The sequence below is a fragment of the Salvelinus fontinalis genome, chromosome 42 (assembly GCF_029448725.1).
Source record: "Salvelinus fontinalis isolate EN_2023a chromosome 42, ASM2944872v1, whole genome shotgun sequence".
Classification (NCBI taxonomy): Eukaryota; Metazoa; Chordata; class Actinopteri; order Salmoniformes; family Salmonidae; genus Salvelinus; species Salvelinus fontinalis.
In genome coordinates, this window is record NC_074706.1 from 21,413,979 (window position 1) to 21,426,625 (window position 12,647).

Consider the following 12,647-nt stretch of genomic DNA (forward strand, 5'->3'; position numbering starts at 1 on the left):
GCAGGTTTTTATCAGTACCGCGGTGCCCTTTAACAGTCTGCTCGGTAGGGTAAATAAGACCATAGGAAGGAGTAAAATGTTGACATCTGTTCGATTTTCTGGACCTAGGGCGATGATTGGAGGAAGACACGTTTATAATAAGATGGTATTATACCAAATTGCAAATCACAATACATTGTAGGTTTGGAGCTGATATGGAGATGTGGTTATGTCATGCATACCCTTTTACGGGCCTAGCAGCCAAATGTAAATAGCAGGCATTTGCACTGTGATAACAAGGTTTTCCTTTGCCAGAGAGAGTCGATTTGTGTGTCCTGAATTTCACCTAGAGTTCTGAAACGTGACGGCTTAAATAGATTAGATGTTTGATGGGGATATCGCACTTAATCCAGCCAATCAAAATAGCAGGATCTAACATAAAATCCCCCTCGTTCCCGCTGCAGTGAAGTTACTTTGGAAGACCTTCAACAAACTCAGATTGATATGGTAAGACCTTGGGACTGTCTGTAATATTCACATGCGATTTAGGCTGAGATCCACGATAAGCGAAACAGAACCGCTGGCCGCCCGAGGCGCATTTGCTATTGTTTTGAGGAAAGAGCATCCAGCATCATACCAACCAAATTAGTAATAGTAGCACAGTGTCATGCAGTGATGTGCAATGATGGGGAAAAACATTGTTTGTTGTTTGAACCTCTATGGAGTCAAGCTTTAAGGAATGAAACAGATTTCACAACAAACTCATTAGAAGGTAGATTCAATTAGCCTTGCTTCCCTTATCCAAGTGGGAGTTGAACGATGTTGTGTATAATACTTGAATGACAATTGACTGCCATGGGGAAGGGAAACACTTGAGCAAATGAAGGATGCAAAGTATATTGAAAGCATGTGCTTCCACACACATGTGGTTACTGAGTTTATTTAAGCAATTAACATCCCGTCATGCGTAGGGTCACGTATAAAAATGCTGGGGCAGACCATTATTTTGGCTACCATGGCTTTGCCCCCATAGGATGACAATTCCCCCGTCCACAAGGCATGAGTGGTCACTGAATGGCTTGATGAGCATGAAAACGATGTAAACCATATGCCGTGGCCGTCTGTTAACAGCGTTTTCCACCACCGTCAACAAAACACCACATGATGGAAATTCTCAGGGAAGAAAGGTGTCACATCATTCCTCTATGCCAAGGTGAATGGAAGCTGTTCGGGCTCGTGGTGGCCCAATGCCCTCTTAAGACTCTTTATGTAAGTGTTTATTTTATTTTGGCAGTTACAGTTGAAGTCGGAGGTTTACATACACCTTAGCCAAATACATTTAAACTTAGTTTTTCACAATTCCTGACATTTAATCCGAGTAAACATTCCCTGTCTTAGGTCAGTTAGGATAACCACTTTATTTTAAGAATGTGAAATGTCCGAATAATAGTAGAGAGAATGATTTATTTCAGCTTTTATTTATTTCATCACATTCCCAGTGGGTCAGAAGTTTACATACACCCAATTAGTATTTGGTAGCATTGCCTTTAAATAGTTTAGCTTGGGTCAAACGTTTCGGGTAGCCTTCCACAAGCTTCCTACAATAAGTTGGGTGAATTTTGGCCCATTCCTCCTGACAGAATTGTTGTAACTGAGTCAGTTTTGTAGGCCTCCTTGCTCGCACAAGCTTTTTCAGTTCTGCCCACAAATTTTCGATAGGATGAGGTCAGGGCTTTGTGATGGCCACTCCAATACCTTGGCTTTGTTGTCCTTAAGCCAATTTGCCACAACTTTGGAAGTATGCTTGGGGTCATTGTCCATTTGGAAGACCCATTTGCGACAAAGTTTTAACTTCCTGACTGATGTCTTGAGATGTTGCTTCAATATATCCACATAATTTTCCTGCCTCATGATGCCATCTATTTTGTGAAGCGCACAAGTCCCTCCTGCAGCAACGCACACCCACAACATGATGCTGCCACCCCCGTGCTTCACGGTTGGGATGGTGTTCTTCGGCTTGCAAGCCTCCCCCTTTTTCCTCCAAACATAATGATGGTCAAACAGTTCTATTTTTGTTTCATCAGACCAGAGGACATTTCTCTAAAAAGTACGATCTTTGTCCCCATGTTCAGTTGCAAACCGTAGTCTGGCTTTTTTATGGCGGTTTTGGAGCAGTGGCTTCTTCCTTTCTGAGCGGCCTTTCAGGTTATGTCGATATAGGACTCGTTTTACTGTGGATATAGATACTTTTGTACCTGTTTCCTCCAGCATCTTCACAAGGTCCGTTGCTGCTGTTCTGGGATTGATTTGCACATTTCACACCAAAGTATGTTCATCTCTATGAGACAGAACGTGTAACGGCAGCCTTCTGTGTTGAGCCGGCTTCATGACACCTGGCTCAATGCTCAATCTAGCCCTGCCGATACATGGAGCTGGGACGTACCGCACCAGGTTATGCATACGTACAGGAGACACCGTGCTCTTCCGCACAACACGGTGTCTGCCCGTACTCTCGCTTTCCACGGTAAGCCCGGGAAGTTGGCGCAGGTCTCCTTCCTGACTTCACCACACTCCCCTTTCGCCTTCAACTTCATGTCCATTTCATGAAATCCAGGGTTTCTTCTCTGGCTTCCAGCCACGATTCTGTGCTGCCTCCTCATACCACCGCTCCTCGGCTTTAGCTGCCTCTGCTGTCGCTGCTGCCCGTTACTACGCTGCTTGGTCTGAGTTTGGTGGGTGGTTCTGTAACGGCAGCCTTCCCTCTGTTCACGAGAAGAGAGGGTGTAACAGGGATCGGACCAAGACGCAGCGTAGCTCGTGTTCAACATGTTTTTAATAAACAAGACGAAACTGTGAACACTTACAACTAACAAAATAACAAACGTGGCAAACCGAAACAGCCCTATCTGGTGCAGAGAAAACACAGAGACAGGAAACAACCACCCACAATGCCCAACACAAAACAAGCCACATATATGATTCCCAATCAGAGACAACACAAAACATCTGCCTCTGATTGAGAACCATATTAGGCCAAACATAGAAACAGACAAACTAGACACACAACATAGAATGCCCACCCAGCTCACGTCCTGACCAACACTAAAACAAGCACAACACACAAGAACTATGGTCAGGACGTGACAGAACGTGTCTCCTTCCTGAGCGGTATGACGGCTGCGTGGTCCCATGGTGTTTTTTTACTTGCTTAGTATTGTTTGTACAGATTAACGTGGTACCAACATGTGTTTGAAAATTGCTCCCAAGAATGAACCAGACTTGTGGAGGTCTGCAAAAACAAATTGAGGTCCTGGCTGATTTCTTTTGATTTTTCCATGATGTCAAGCAAAGAGGCACTGAGTTTGAACGTAGGCCTTGAAATACATCCACAGATACACCTCCCAATTGACTCAAATGATGTCAATTAGCCTATCAGAAGATTCTAAAGTCATGCAATCCTTTTTGGAATTTTCCTAGCTGTTTAAAGGCACAGTCAATTTAGCGTATGTAAACTTCTGACCCACTGGAATTGTGATACAGTGAATTATAAGTGAAATAATCTGTCTGTAAACAATTGTTGGAAAAATTACTTATGTCATGCACAAAGTAGATGTCCTAACCGACTTACCAAAACTGTAGTTTGTTAACAAGAAATTTGTGGAGTGGTAGAAAAACGAGTTTTAATGACTCGAACCTAAGTGTATGTAAACGTCCGACTTCAACTGTACCTGTAGGTTTCATGGTTAAAAATAACAACAGACTAACTCAGAACTCTGGATCCAGCTGTCATGAAAAAATCCCCAGATGATCCACATATTGAATGAGCGAGTCGCTGCTTGGTTATTGAACCACGAGACCACTCGGTTTCACACTACTACCAGTAGGCTATATCACCCCTCACTGTTTGTCCCACACAGACCCCAGGGGGACAAAAGGTTGATTATTCCAAATGCAATGTTCGACTTTGCAGTCAGCGTACAGCCATCTGCCTGGGTTGTAATATAGGGAGAGGGAGAGGAAGAGGGAGGAAGAGTGAAAGACTGAAGCAAGAGATGGGGAGAGAATATGAGGGAGAGCAAGGGAAAGAGACAGGGGAGTAAGGGAGAGAGATTTGGGTCCATTACATGTGGCCAGAATCTTCCACAGAAATGATATTACATTTGCTTCTTCAATGAGAACTTGGTGAGGTGGCCACTCAACTACCACCGAGAGTCAACTACCACCCACTGGCATTTCTTCTTTCATTATACCTCGATGATTGAGCACTGTAAAAACAAGACAGTATTGCTATTTCCAGTGAGGGAAAAGGAAAGACACTTTTTCGTTGATGATTCATGTCATTTTTGTATCTTTGAGAGGAAGTGTTATAGGGGCATTTTACTTCAAATAACTGACATTTAAAGCTGCAATATGTAACGTTTTGGGCGACCTGAACATATTCACATAGAAATGTGAGTTATAGATCTGCCATTCTAATTGAAAGCAAGTCTAAGACGCTGTAGATCTGTTCCCGAGTTCTATGCTTCCCATTGTTAAGTTTAGTTTTTGCGTCTTTTACTTTCGTTTTGTACACCAGCTTCAAACAGCTGAAAATACAATATTTTTGGTTATTGAAAAAAAAAATGGTTTGGATGGTACAAACTGAAATTAGGCAAACTATTAGTATTTTAGCAAGCAGGCAATGGCGGAGCAATTTCTGTATATTGCACCTTTAAAATAGTGTGTGTTTCCCAAATGTTCTAGATATTTCTCATCAGTTCACCATTATTATGTTCTTACACATCATTATTTTGCACATACATGTTGCAGAGCTCACCTAATGGTGGGTCATCAAAATTGTGTTTTGACAAGTAATCACAGGCCCGCTGTTAGTATAGCTATTGGGCTTGTATGTGCAAAACAATTTGAATTTGAGAACATTCAGGTGGACTGAATAGAAAGTGTTTTAAATTTGAAATATGTGATAAATATATTTTTGGGTTAAATGCTCCTTTAAATGAGTGTTTCTGGGCACGTGGTGTGTCCCAGTACTGTCTTAACAACGCATGTATTACACAGTTAAACGTGAATGTCTAGTGTCCTCAGTAACAGCAGAGGAAATTTACCCACAAACCCATGTAATGCAATCTCAATGTTTTGTCTCCTCCGATTCCGCAAATACTTTCATAATTGAATGTTTAATCACCCTTAAAATCGAATGTTTACATGTACGTTATGTTTGCTGCAGTCATTAGTTCAATTTGTCATCCAATATGCCATATTAGGAAAAGCAATGCCAGCACTGTTGGCATCAGATTACTTCTGAAATGACATTTTTACAGTGAATTATTTAATGGTTTGTTATTATTTCTAAATAGGCCAGTGGGAGACTGAATTGGATGGAAAGGATATCGCCGACTGAGAAAACACTGCTTCTTATCACTACAGTAGTAGGGACACTTCCAACCATGCTTTGAGCCATGCTGAAACCACCACAAACAATAATGGACAAGAATTGAGCACAACTGAGGATATTTCTGTGCCTTCTATATTCAGAGCCGGAGATTTCCCCGTAGACTTACCTCTCCATGTATTCCAAAAGAATGCATTTCATTCAGAAGTATGGCAATGTTACTTACAGTGCTCTCTACTGTGAGTATAGGTAAGGGCAACAAAAGGAGGAGTAAATTAGCACAATATAGTATTAAAGACAAATGCAATAGGCTAATTGAAAAGTTGCACAAGGAAGAGTTGGCATATGAATTTAGTTAAAAGGCATAGGTCAGTACATTCACCCTGTCGGAGGATGGCAATAACAGTGTCAAATTGTCCATCCTGTCCTAATGTCATTATTGTCTGTATAATTTTGACCATCAAGGCCATGATGTCCGTTATATACTGTCAAAACAATGCCTTTATCAGGAACAACAATTTAAAAATATATATATATATATTGCTGTCCATTTATAGACTGTTATACACAGATGTACAGTATATGTATATACCAGATGTGTAGGATGTTTGCTCTTCTTTAAACTGTCAAAACTTTTAACTAATAAAATAACGCAAGTTGGAGAAAAAAACTACTATCACCACCAACGTGACATTTCCCATAATGCTTTAAAAAAAAAATGTCATGTACAATGATAATGCAGTGATACCGATAGTGGGACGTCGTTTAAGCATTCCATATTCCGCAGTCATTTCAACGAGTGTCTTTGTATGTCATGGCCATTTTGTTTTACGATGCCATCCAGATGGCGAAGGGGACGAGCAGGGTGGGTAGTGTGTTCAGCAGCGTTGGGGAGCCCAGGTATAACACGGTGCCCGTTCCACACAGAGCTGTGAGGTAGGCGCTCATCCTTCTGCAGATGACCTTCCTCAATGTCAAACAGAACTGCAGGAGAGAGGATGAAACAAGAGTAAGCATCCTTTACATGTTTGTTTTTTTATCCACCAGATGAATAAAAGCTTGTGAGTGCTTTAAATCTTAACATCGCGTTAACAATCGAGTGAAAGAGAGGAGTGCTCTTTGCCTTTGTCTGTGAAAGCCTTCGTCTTTGTTTGATTGAATTGGGGCCTTTTGATAGTCTAATGGTTAATCGTTATTGTTAATTTTATTTATTTATTCATCCCATGTCCATTTGTAACCATTGAGATGCAAATCTCTTTTTAAAGGAGCTCTGGCCAAGAGGCAGCATCCCAATCATACATACAAATGAAGTACAATGACGATGCAACAATTAATGAAACAGCATGAGATGTCTTAATATGACAGAACAATGTGATTCAACCATAAATACCTCTATTCTATAAAGTACTGTGTAGCAATGGTTCCTATCCAGGGCGACTGGCATTCCATCCTGAAGTGTTTATCATTACTTTGATTTATATTACAATGCATTTCTTATTTAAAATGAGGACTTCCTGTGTCTACATTAAAGGGGCAATCTGGGATTCAAACAACAGCAAAGTGGGTACCCCTCCACTGTTTTGGTAAACAGCCGCAGCCAAACAGCGATGCATGGGGGCCTTTAATGCATTAACACTAGATGGTGCTGCTCACCAGTGCACTATGGTCCAACTCGACAAGCGTGTGGTTTTGTCCCAATTCTCCACTTGCACAAGTTCTCTCATGGATTTAACCAATGTTAGTAACTCCATCCCTCCGCCACTGCTTACACCACTCAGATGCTTTTGAATCCATCGATGGGGAGTGTGCAAGTGCACACTTTTGGAGAAGGGTAGAGAATCGGGATGCAGCCTTTAAGTTCACTTTTCGTTGGCCTAAAAGCAATCTATCCACAGCAAAACACAATCATCTGACCTTTTCAGAGAAATGTGCACCCTTTCAACCGCTCTCATCCTACAGTACTTTGCATCAGTGTGCAGTATTCCCACATTGATTGGCTATTGTCTGAGCTAGGGGTGACCACAGCATGTCTAGACTAGACGTTGGCACCAGCACACCTGTGTCGAGTTCAGATAGAAATGCCATGATTAGAGCTTACCCCGATTCCTTACTTACATGCCAGAGAGGTTGCATGTCTGTTCTACCCAATATATTTCTGAGGGTTCCACAACACTGCCCTGCTGAACTCAGACCAGGACCCGTATTCATAAGAGTGATTAGATGTGCCATTATTACCAGCTTTGACTTTTAGATTCTAATGAATGGATAGCAGGGATCTGATTACAGAGTAGGGCTCCTAGTCTGAGACGTTTTATAAATATGGTGCCTGATGACACTCACTAATTATGCTCCAGAGATTTTGAGGTGCATGTCCATGAATCATGATCCGTTGATCATTTGAACCAGGCGTTTTACTGCTGGGCTGGAAAGAAACGAGCCACCTCTGGTGTATGCCAACCTCCGTCATCTGAAGTATTCCAAAGTAGGCTGCTCTCAACGAGAGACATTGTAAATCCATTCTCAAAACCAAAGGAGTTTTCCCCGTAGTTTTCAACACAGTCAGTCGATGTCAGCGTGAAACAGCACTTTTACTTGGAAGACCAAAACATATCTGACGGTTGAAGAAAGATTTCATCCTATGCGTTTCCCTTTTACCTATGTTCCCGATTTGGCACGTGAGGTGACGGAGGTCAATTTAACGACAGCACTTGATAGTCCCGTAATCTGTGTTTTGTTTCATAAAATCCATTGAAATATCCGGCATATTTCCCACGTAACCCGCATGCCGGGTTCCTTCCAACAAACATTTATTGTGTAGCCTAACGCTCTAACAGCACAGCAATGCACTACTGCAAGTCATTAAACAACATGTTTGTGTAGTTTTTGCTTCCCCGGCGTATTTATCGGCAGCAATTCACTTTAACATGTCTCAGTAGGTTCTTCACTCAATAGTATATGAATAGTATTACAACAAGTATGTCTGACCGTAATTTGAACCAGCAGTAACTCTGACTTGCCTAGTTAAATAAAGGTTAAATAAAAAAACTCATCCCACCATTGGTTCATTGCCCTGCGTATTATGTAATACCAAGTACTACAGTGTACTATTGGCTCATGGTTCACAATGTTATTCCTACAGTCTCAAAGAAAGCATTGTTTTCTTAGCATCTCCTTGAGTACCCCCAGTCATTCCACTGATCTAATCCAGTACCAGTCCAGCACACAACTATAATAGGGCTTGATGATTGGCAGGGGGAATCAGGTGTGCTAAAACTGGGATAGGTCAAATCAGTGGACTGACAGTTGAGAGGATGTTTGGTAAACCCTATTGTTTAAAGTGACACCCTCCTTTACAGTGCCCCGGGAGGGGTCACGTGAGGGCTTCACTCTGAGAAGTTTGCAGTGACTGATCTTAGTCGTCCGGGAAATCACCATTGATTTTCCGATCACATACGAACCCCAAAACGTGTAAGAACAGTGCCCTTTGACAAAGGAGAACCCCGTACTCCACCTGGTTGGTCTGGTAGCTGATGGCCATGGCAGTACATGACGTAGTGTTCACAGTTGTACCACAGCAAGCTGTAGGTCATGGAGCCCATGAGCTTCTCTGTCCCCCTGGCCACCTCGTCCCCTTCCAGGGGGGACTGGCTGCACAGCTTGTCCATGTGGTTGACCAGGATCTCCGAGCCATAAGCAAAATCCGCCAACGAGTCCACCCTGGCGCTCGCCGACTTGGCGATCACCCCTAGAATCAGCCGGTTGTTGGTCACCGTCTTGCCGATGGCACCCTTGTTCTTGGTGAAGGCCGGAAGGATGTCCGGGATGAAGTGCGCCACCCGGTTGTTGCCCAGGTAGATGCCGAAATGGATGAAGAGAGTTCTAGGAACCTCCAAAAGGTCGCCACGTTTGTACAGGGACGAGTCATACTTAGAGTCTTTGTCCTTGTCCTCTTCATCCACTTTAGAAGCAATGAATAAGCGGCTCAGGAGTTGGAGGAAGGGAATCACTTAACTATAATTTGACACCTGGCCGTTTTATCGAGGCTAAGGGTCTGGGAGGCGCCAAGCACGTGGGATTAGAGGTTTCTCAACTTTGCAGTGCAATTTTGACAGAAATAAAGGAGCTTTCCACTAATCGTGTGGTTTCAAGGGCGGCTTAATTTCACAACCGGGAGAGTTTAATCGGGGGAAGTGTAAAAGGTCAGGAATATCTTATAGCCTGAATAAACAGTCAGGTTGAGTCGTATAATGCTGACTCACTCTCGATATGTCTGGAGCTGTGAATACCCCATACAGTAGAAAGAAAAGAATAATGCATAGTCATTACTCAGCAATATTATCCAGAGAAAGTGTATATTTTATGAATGTAACTTTTGTGTAAATTTACTTTATATGATGAAATATTTGGGTTTGGAAATATTACTGGGATATATTGGGGATTTTATGTGGCCAATCATGTCAATAAGATGATCATTTGAAAAGGCTGTGGGTGGTATTGACAGAGATGCAATGTCAGTCTTAAGATGCACTGTGATTGCATGTACCGAACTGTATTGAAAAATGTGTGGGAAAATGCTTTGTTAACATATTTCCTGGAACCAGACCAAAACAAACCAAATGATAACTTTCAATATCTTTATTAACATTTCTGATATTTACAATGTATTTGATTGAAAACAAAATGATCTGCTCTCAAAACACACAAGTATTGTATTAATCAGCGTAGTACTCTTAGAGTTTCAAACTGAAAGTATCTATTTAAAAAAAGTATACAACAGTATCATCATTGAAGAAAATGCATTATTTACAGATTAGACTACAGTGACTTACACAGTAAGATAAAAAGTAGAAAATGCGCCTTGGCCAATCGTTTGGGGGAAATATGGATGATACATTGGTCACAGAGGGATCATATGGCCTTTATAAAGGCTTTATAATGCCTTAACGGCCTACATACAATACAGTAAGTGTTGACATGAACACTCACATGTAAATTGCTAGGCCTGCAGCCACATTGCCCTATGTTTACTTTTGGCTGGCAAGGTAGCTCTTGCTGTAACAATGGCCTATTATATGATATTCCACTATAGGCTTATACCAAAGGCAAATGAGTTGGGAGGTGCCAAGTAATGTCATTGCAAGGACCAATGAAAAGACACCATCCCAAATAGTTTCTATTGTAATGTCCATAGAGGAGTGTTTGAAGGCTTTGAACATTGGCTTCTCAGCCTGCCATCCAAAGAGTGAAGGGGATGAGGATTGTGGGTAACGTAGTTGAAGGCGCCAGGCCAAAGCAGATGATGTAGATAATTCCCAGGAGAACACTGAGAAAGACACTCCTCTGGTCTCGGATGATTGATTTCAGGCACTCACAAAACTGCAAAGAAAGGAGATAAATAATTAATACCCATGTAGGTTTAGGATTTTTATGAACATTTCCTTTTAGGCATATTTTATGTATTTATGTTATAAATCTAAACTTGTAAGACTTATGGAAGAAAAGAGAGAAGAAGATTGGATGCCACAACACCAAAACAACAAATCAAAGCCCAAATAAATGTATTTTCCGTAACACTGAATAAAACACAATGTTTCTGAATATAGTTGCCTATTAAATTAACCATGGCATAGTATAATTTAAAATGGAGATGCATTGTCATGAATCTAAATACAACATCTGGGATTGGAAATATCAAAGGATGAAGATGCTGTGCCCAATACGTATTACAACCAGGTCTAACCTAAATCAACAATTCAATCCGATGCATTTGTAATAATTTTAATCTAAATGCAAATCTCTGAAAACATCTATGCCATAATCTAAAGATAACAGTCCTCGCTGTGATACAGGTCATGCACATGCAAAATATTCTAAGAAGACACTACATTATCTCCTGTAGCGTAAAGGGTTAAGGGGTCAGAATTATGCACAGCGTGATTGTATTGAAAATAAAATATATATCATTCAAGGAAAATTAAATTACCATTTCCGTTTGCTGACTTTTCGCTGAACCGTATCTGCAGTATGTAACAAAATGTTCACAGTTATTCCATAGTAAACTGTAAGGGATGGCGCCGACGAGTCGTTCTGCCCTCTCGGCAACCTCTTCATTTGGGAACGGTTGTTGAGCCTTGCATTTTCTATCCATATGATTCACCAATATGTTTGAGCCATATACAAAGTCATCCAAGGTGTCCACGCGCACCGTGGCACACTTGTACAAGCAACCCATGATGAGTCTCTTATTTGTGATAACTGTTTTGATGATCATCTTATCATTGGTTAGCACGGGCATGATATCAGGGATCAGGTGAGCGACGTTGTTGTCACCCAAGTAGATACCGAAGTGCGTGAACAAAGTTCTCGGCACCTCCAAAAGGTCCCCTCTCTGGAGAGACAACGGCGCGACTGTATGACTATATGTCGTGCGCTCTGTGCATCCCGCCTCTTTGCGTTTCCCATCCGTCCATTTAAACTCAAAAAGTTTGAAGTTCGAGAGAAGGGATAGCTTTTCGACGAGAAATGTCAACGAGTAGAGCATGGTGAAAGTTCCTGTCCAAAGTTTTCTGAGAGTTGTCTGGGAGAAGTGGGTTTATATGCGCACTAGGAGGGGACTAGTGCAGTTTAAAGGTAAACCCCGAAGACACGATTGGCCACAAAGGACATTCCCATGGTGTTTATGGCACGTATGGCGTTTTTCATTAGTCTACAGAAAATGGCATATTGTTGACTTTACTTTTAATAAGTTGTTTATGCTTAAGGTGTACGTTGATCTATATAATTTAAGTTCACAACCATTACATTTGTAGGATAAATAAATCAAATATTATATTATAAGCCTATAATTACAGGCTCATTGGAATTATATTGAACAAATACATTCGATTTTGTTATTTACAATTTTATAATCATAAAGGCAGATTTTTTCAATAAAAAAATAATGACCTTGTGCCTAGATTCTTGAAATTATTTGGCTTTATTATTTATTCTGTATTTTATTTAACCTTTATTTAACTAGGCAACTCAGTTAAGAACACATTCTTATTTACAATGACAGTAGGCCCTATGTGACAGTCAAGACAACATTTTGAAGAGCACCTTGTCTGGCCAATTAGGCCTATATTGTCTTTTAATCTAATCTAACGCGGGGATCTTTACAGTTGTTGTATTCTAAGTCAATTAACCTTGTCTGCCAAGCATTGTGCTACAATTGGACTTTTACCCCATTTTCTCAGCAATTTCGTGCAATCACTGACAGTCCAGTTTCGGTATGCCT

General features: G+C 41.2%; 1 protein-coding gene and 1 pseudogene across 1 annotated transcript; both read right to left on the reverse strand.

Moving 5' to 3' along the window:
- Positions 1-5,935: 5,935 nt before the first annotated feature.
- Positions 5,936-9,688, reverse strand: LOC129841367 (lecithin retinol acyltransferase-like; annotated as a pseudogene).
- A 303-nt stretch (positions 9,689-9,991) lies between these two features.
- LOC129841351 (lecithin retinol acyltransferase-like) lies at positions 9,992-11,983 on the reverse strand. Its single transcript, XM_055909589.1, has 2 exons — positions 11,355-11,983; positions 9,992-10,747 (listed from the first exon to the last, which is right to left on the reverse strand). The coding sequence occupies exons 1-2, from the start codon at positions 11,910-11,912 to the stop codon at positions 10,595-10,597; spliced, it is 711 nt and encodes a 236-aa protein (XP_055765564.1). The 5' UTR covers positions 11,913-11,983; the 3' UTR covers positions 9,992-10,594.
- Between the last annotated feature and the right edge of the window lie 664 nt (positions 11,984-12,647).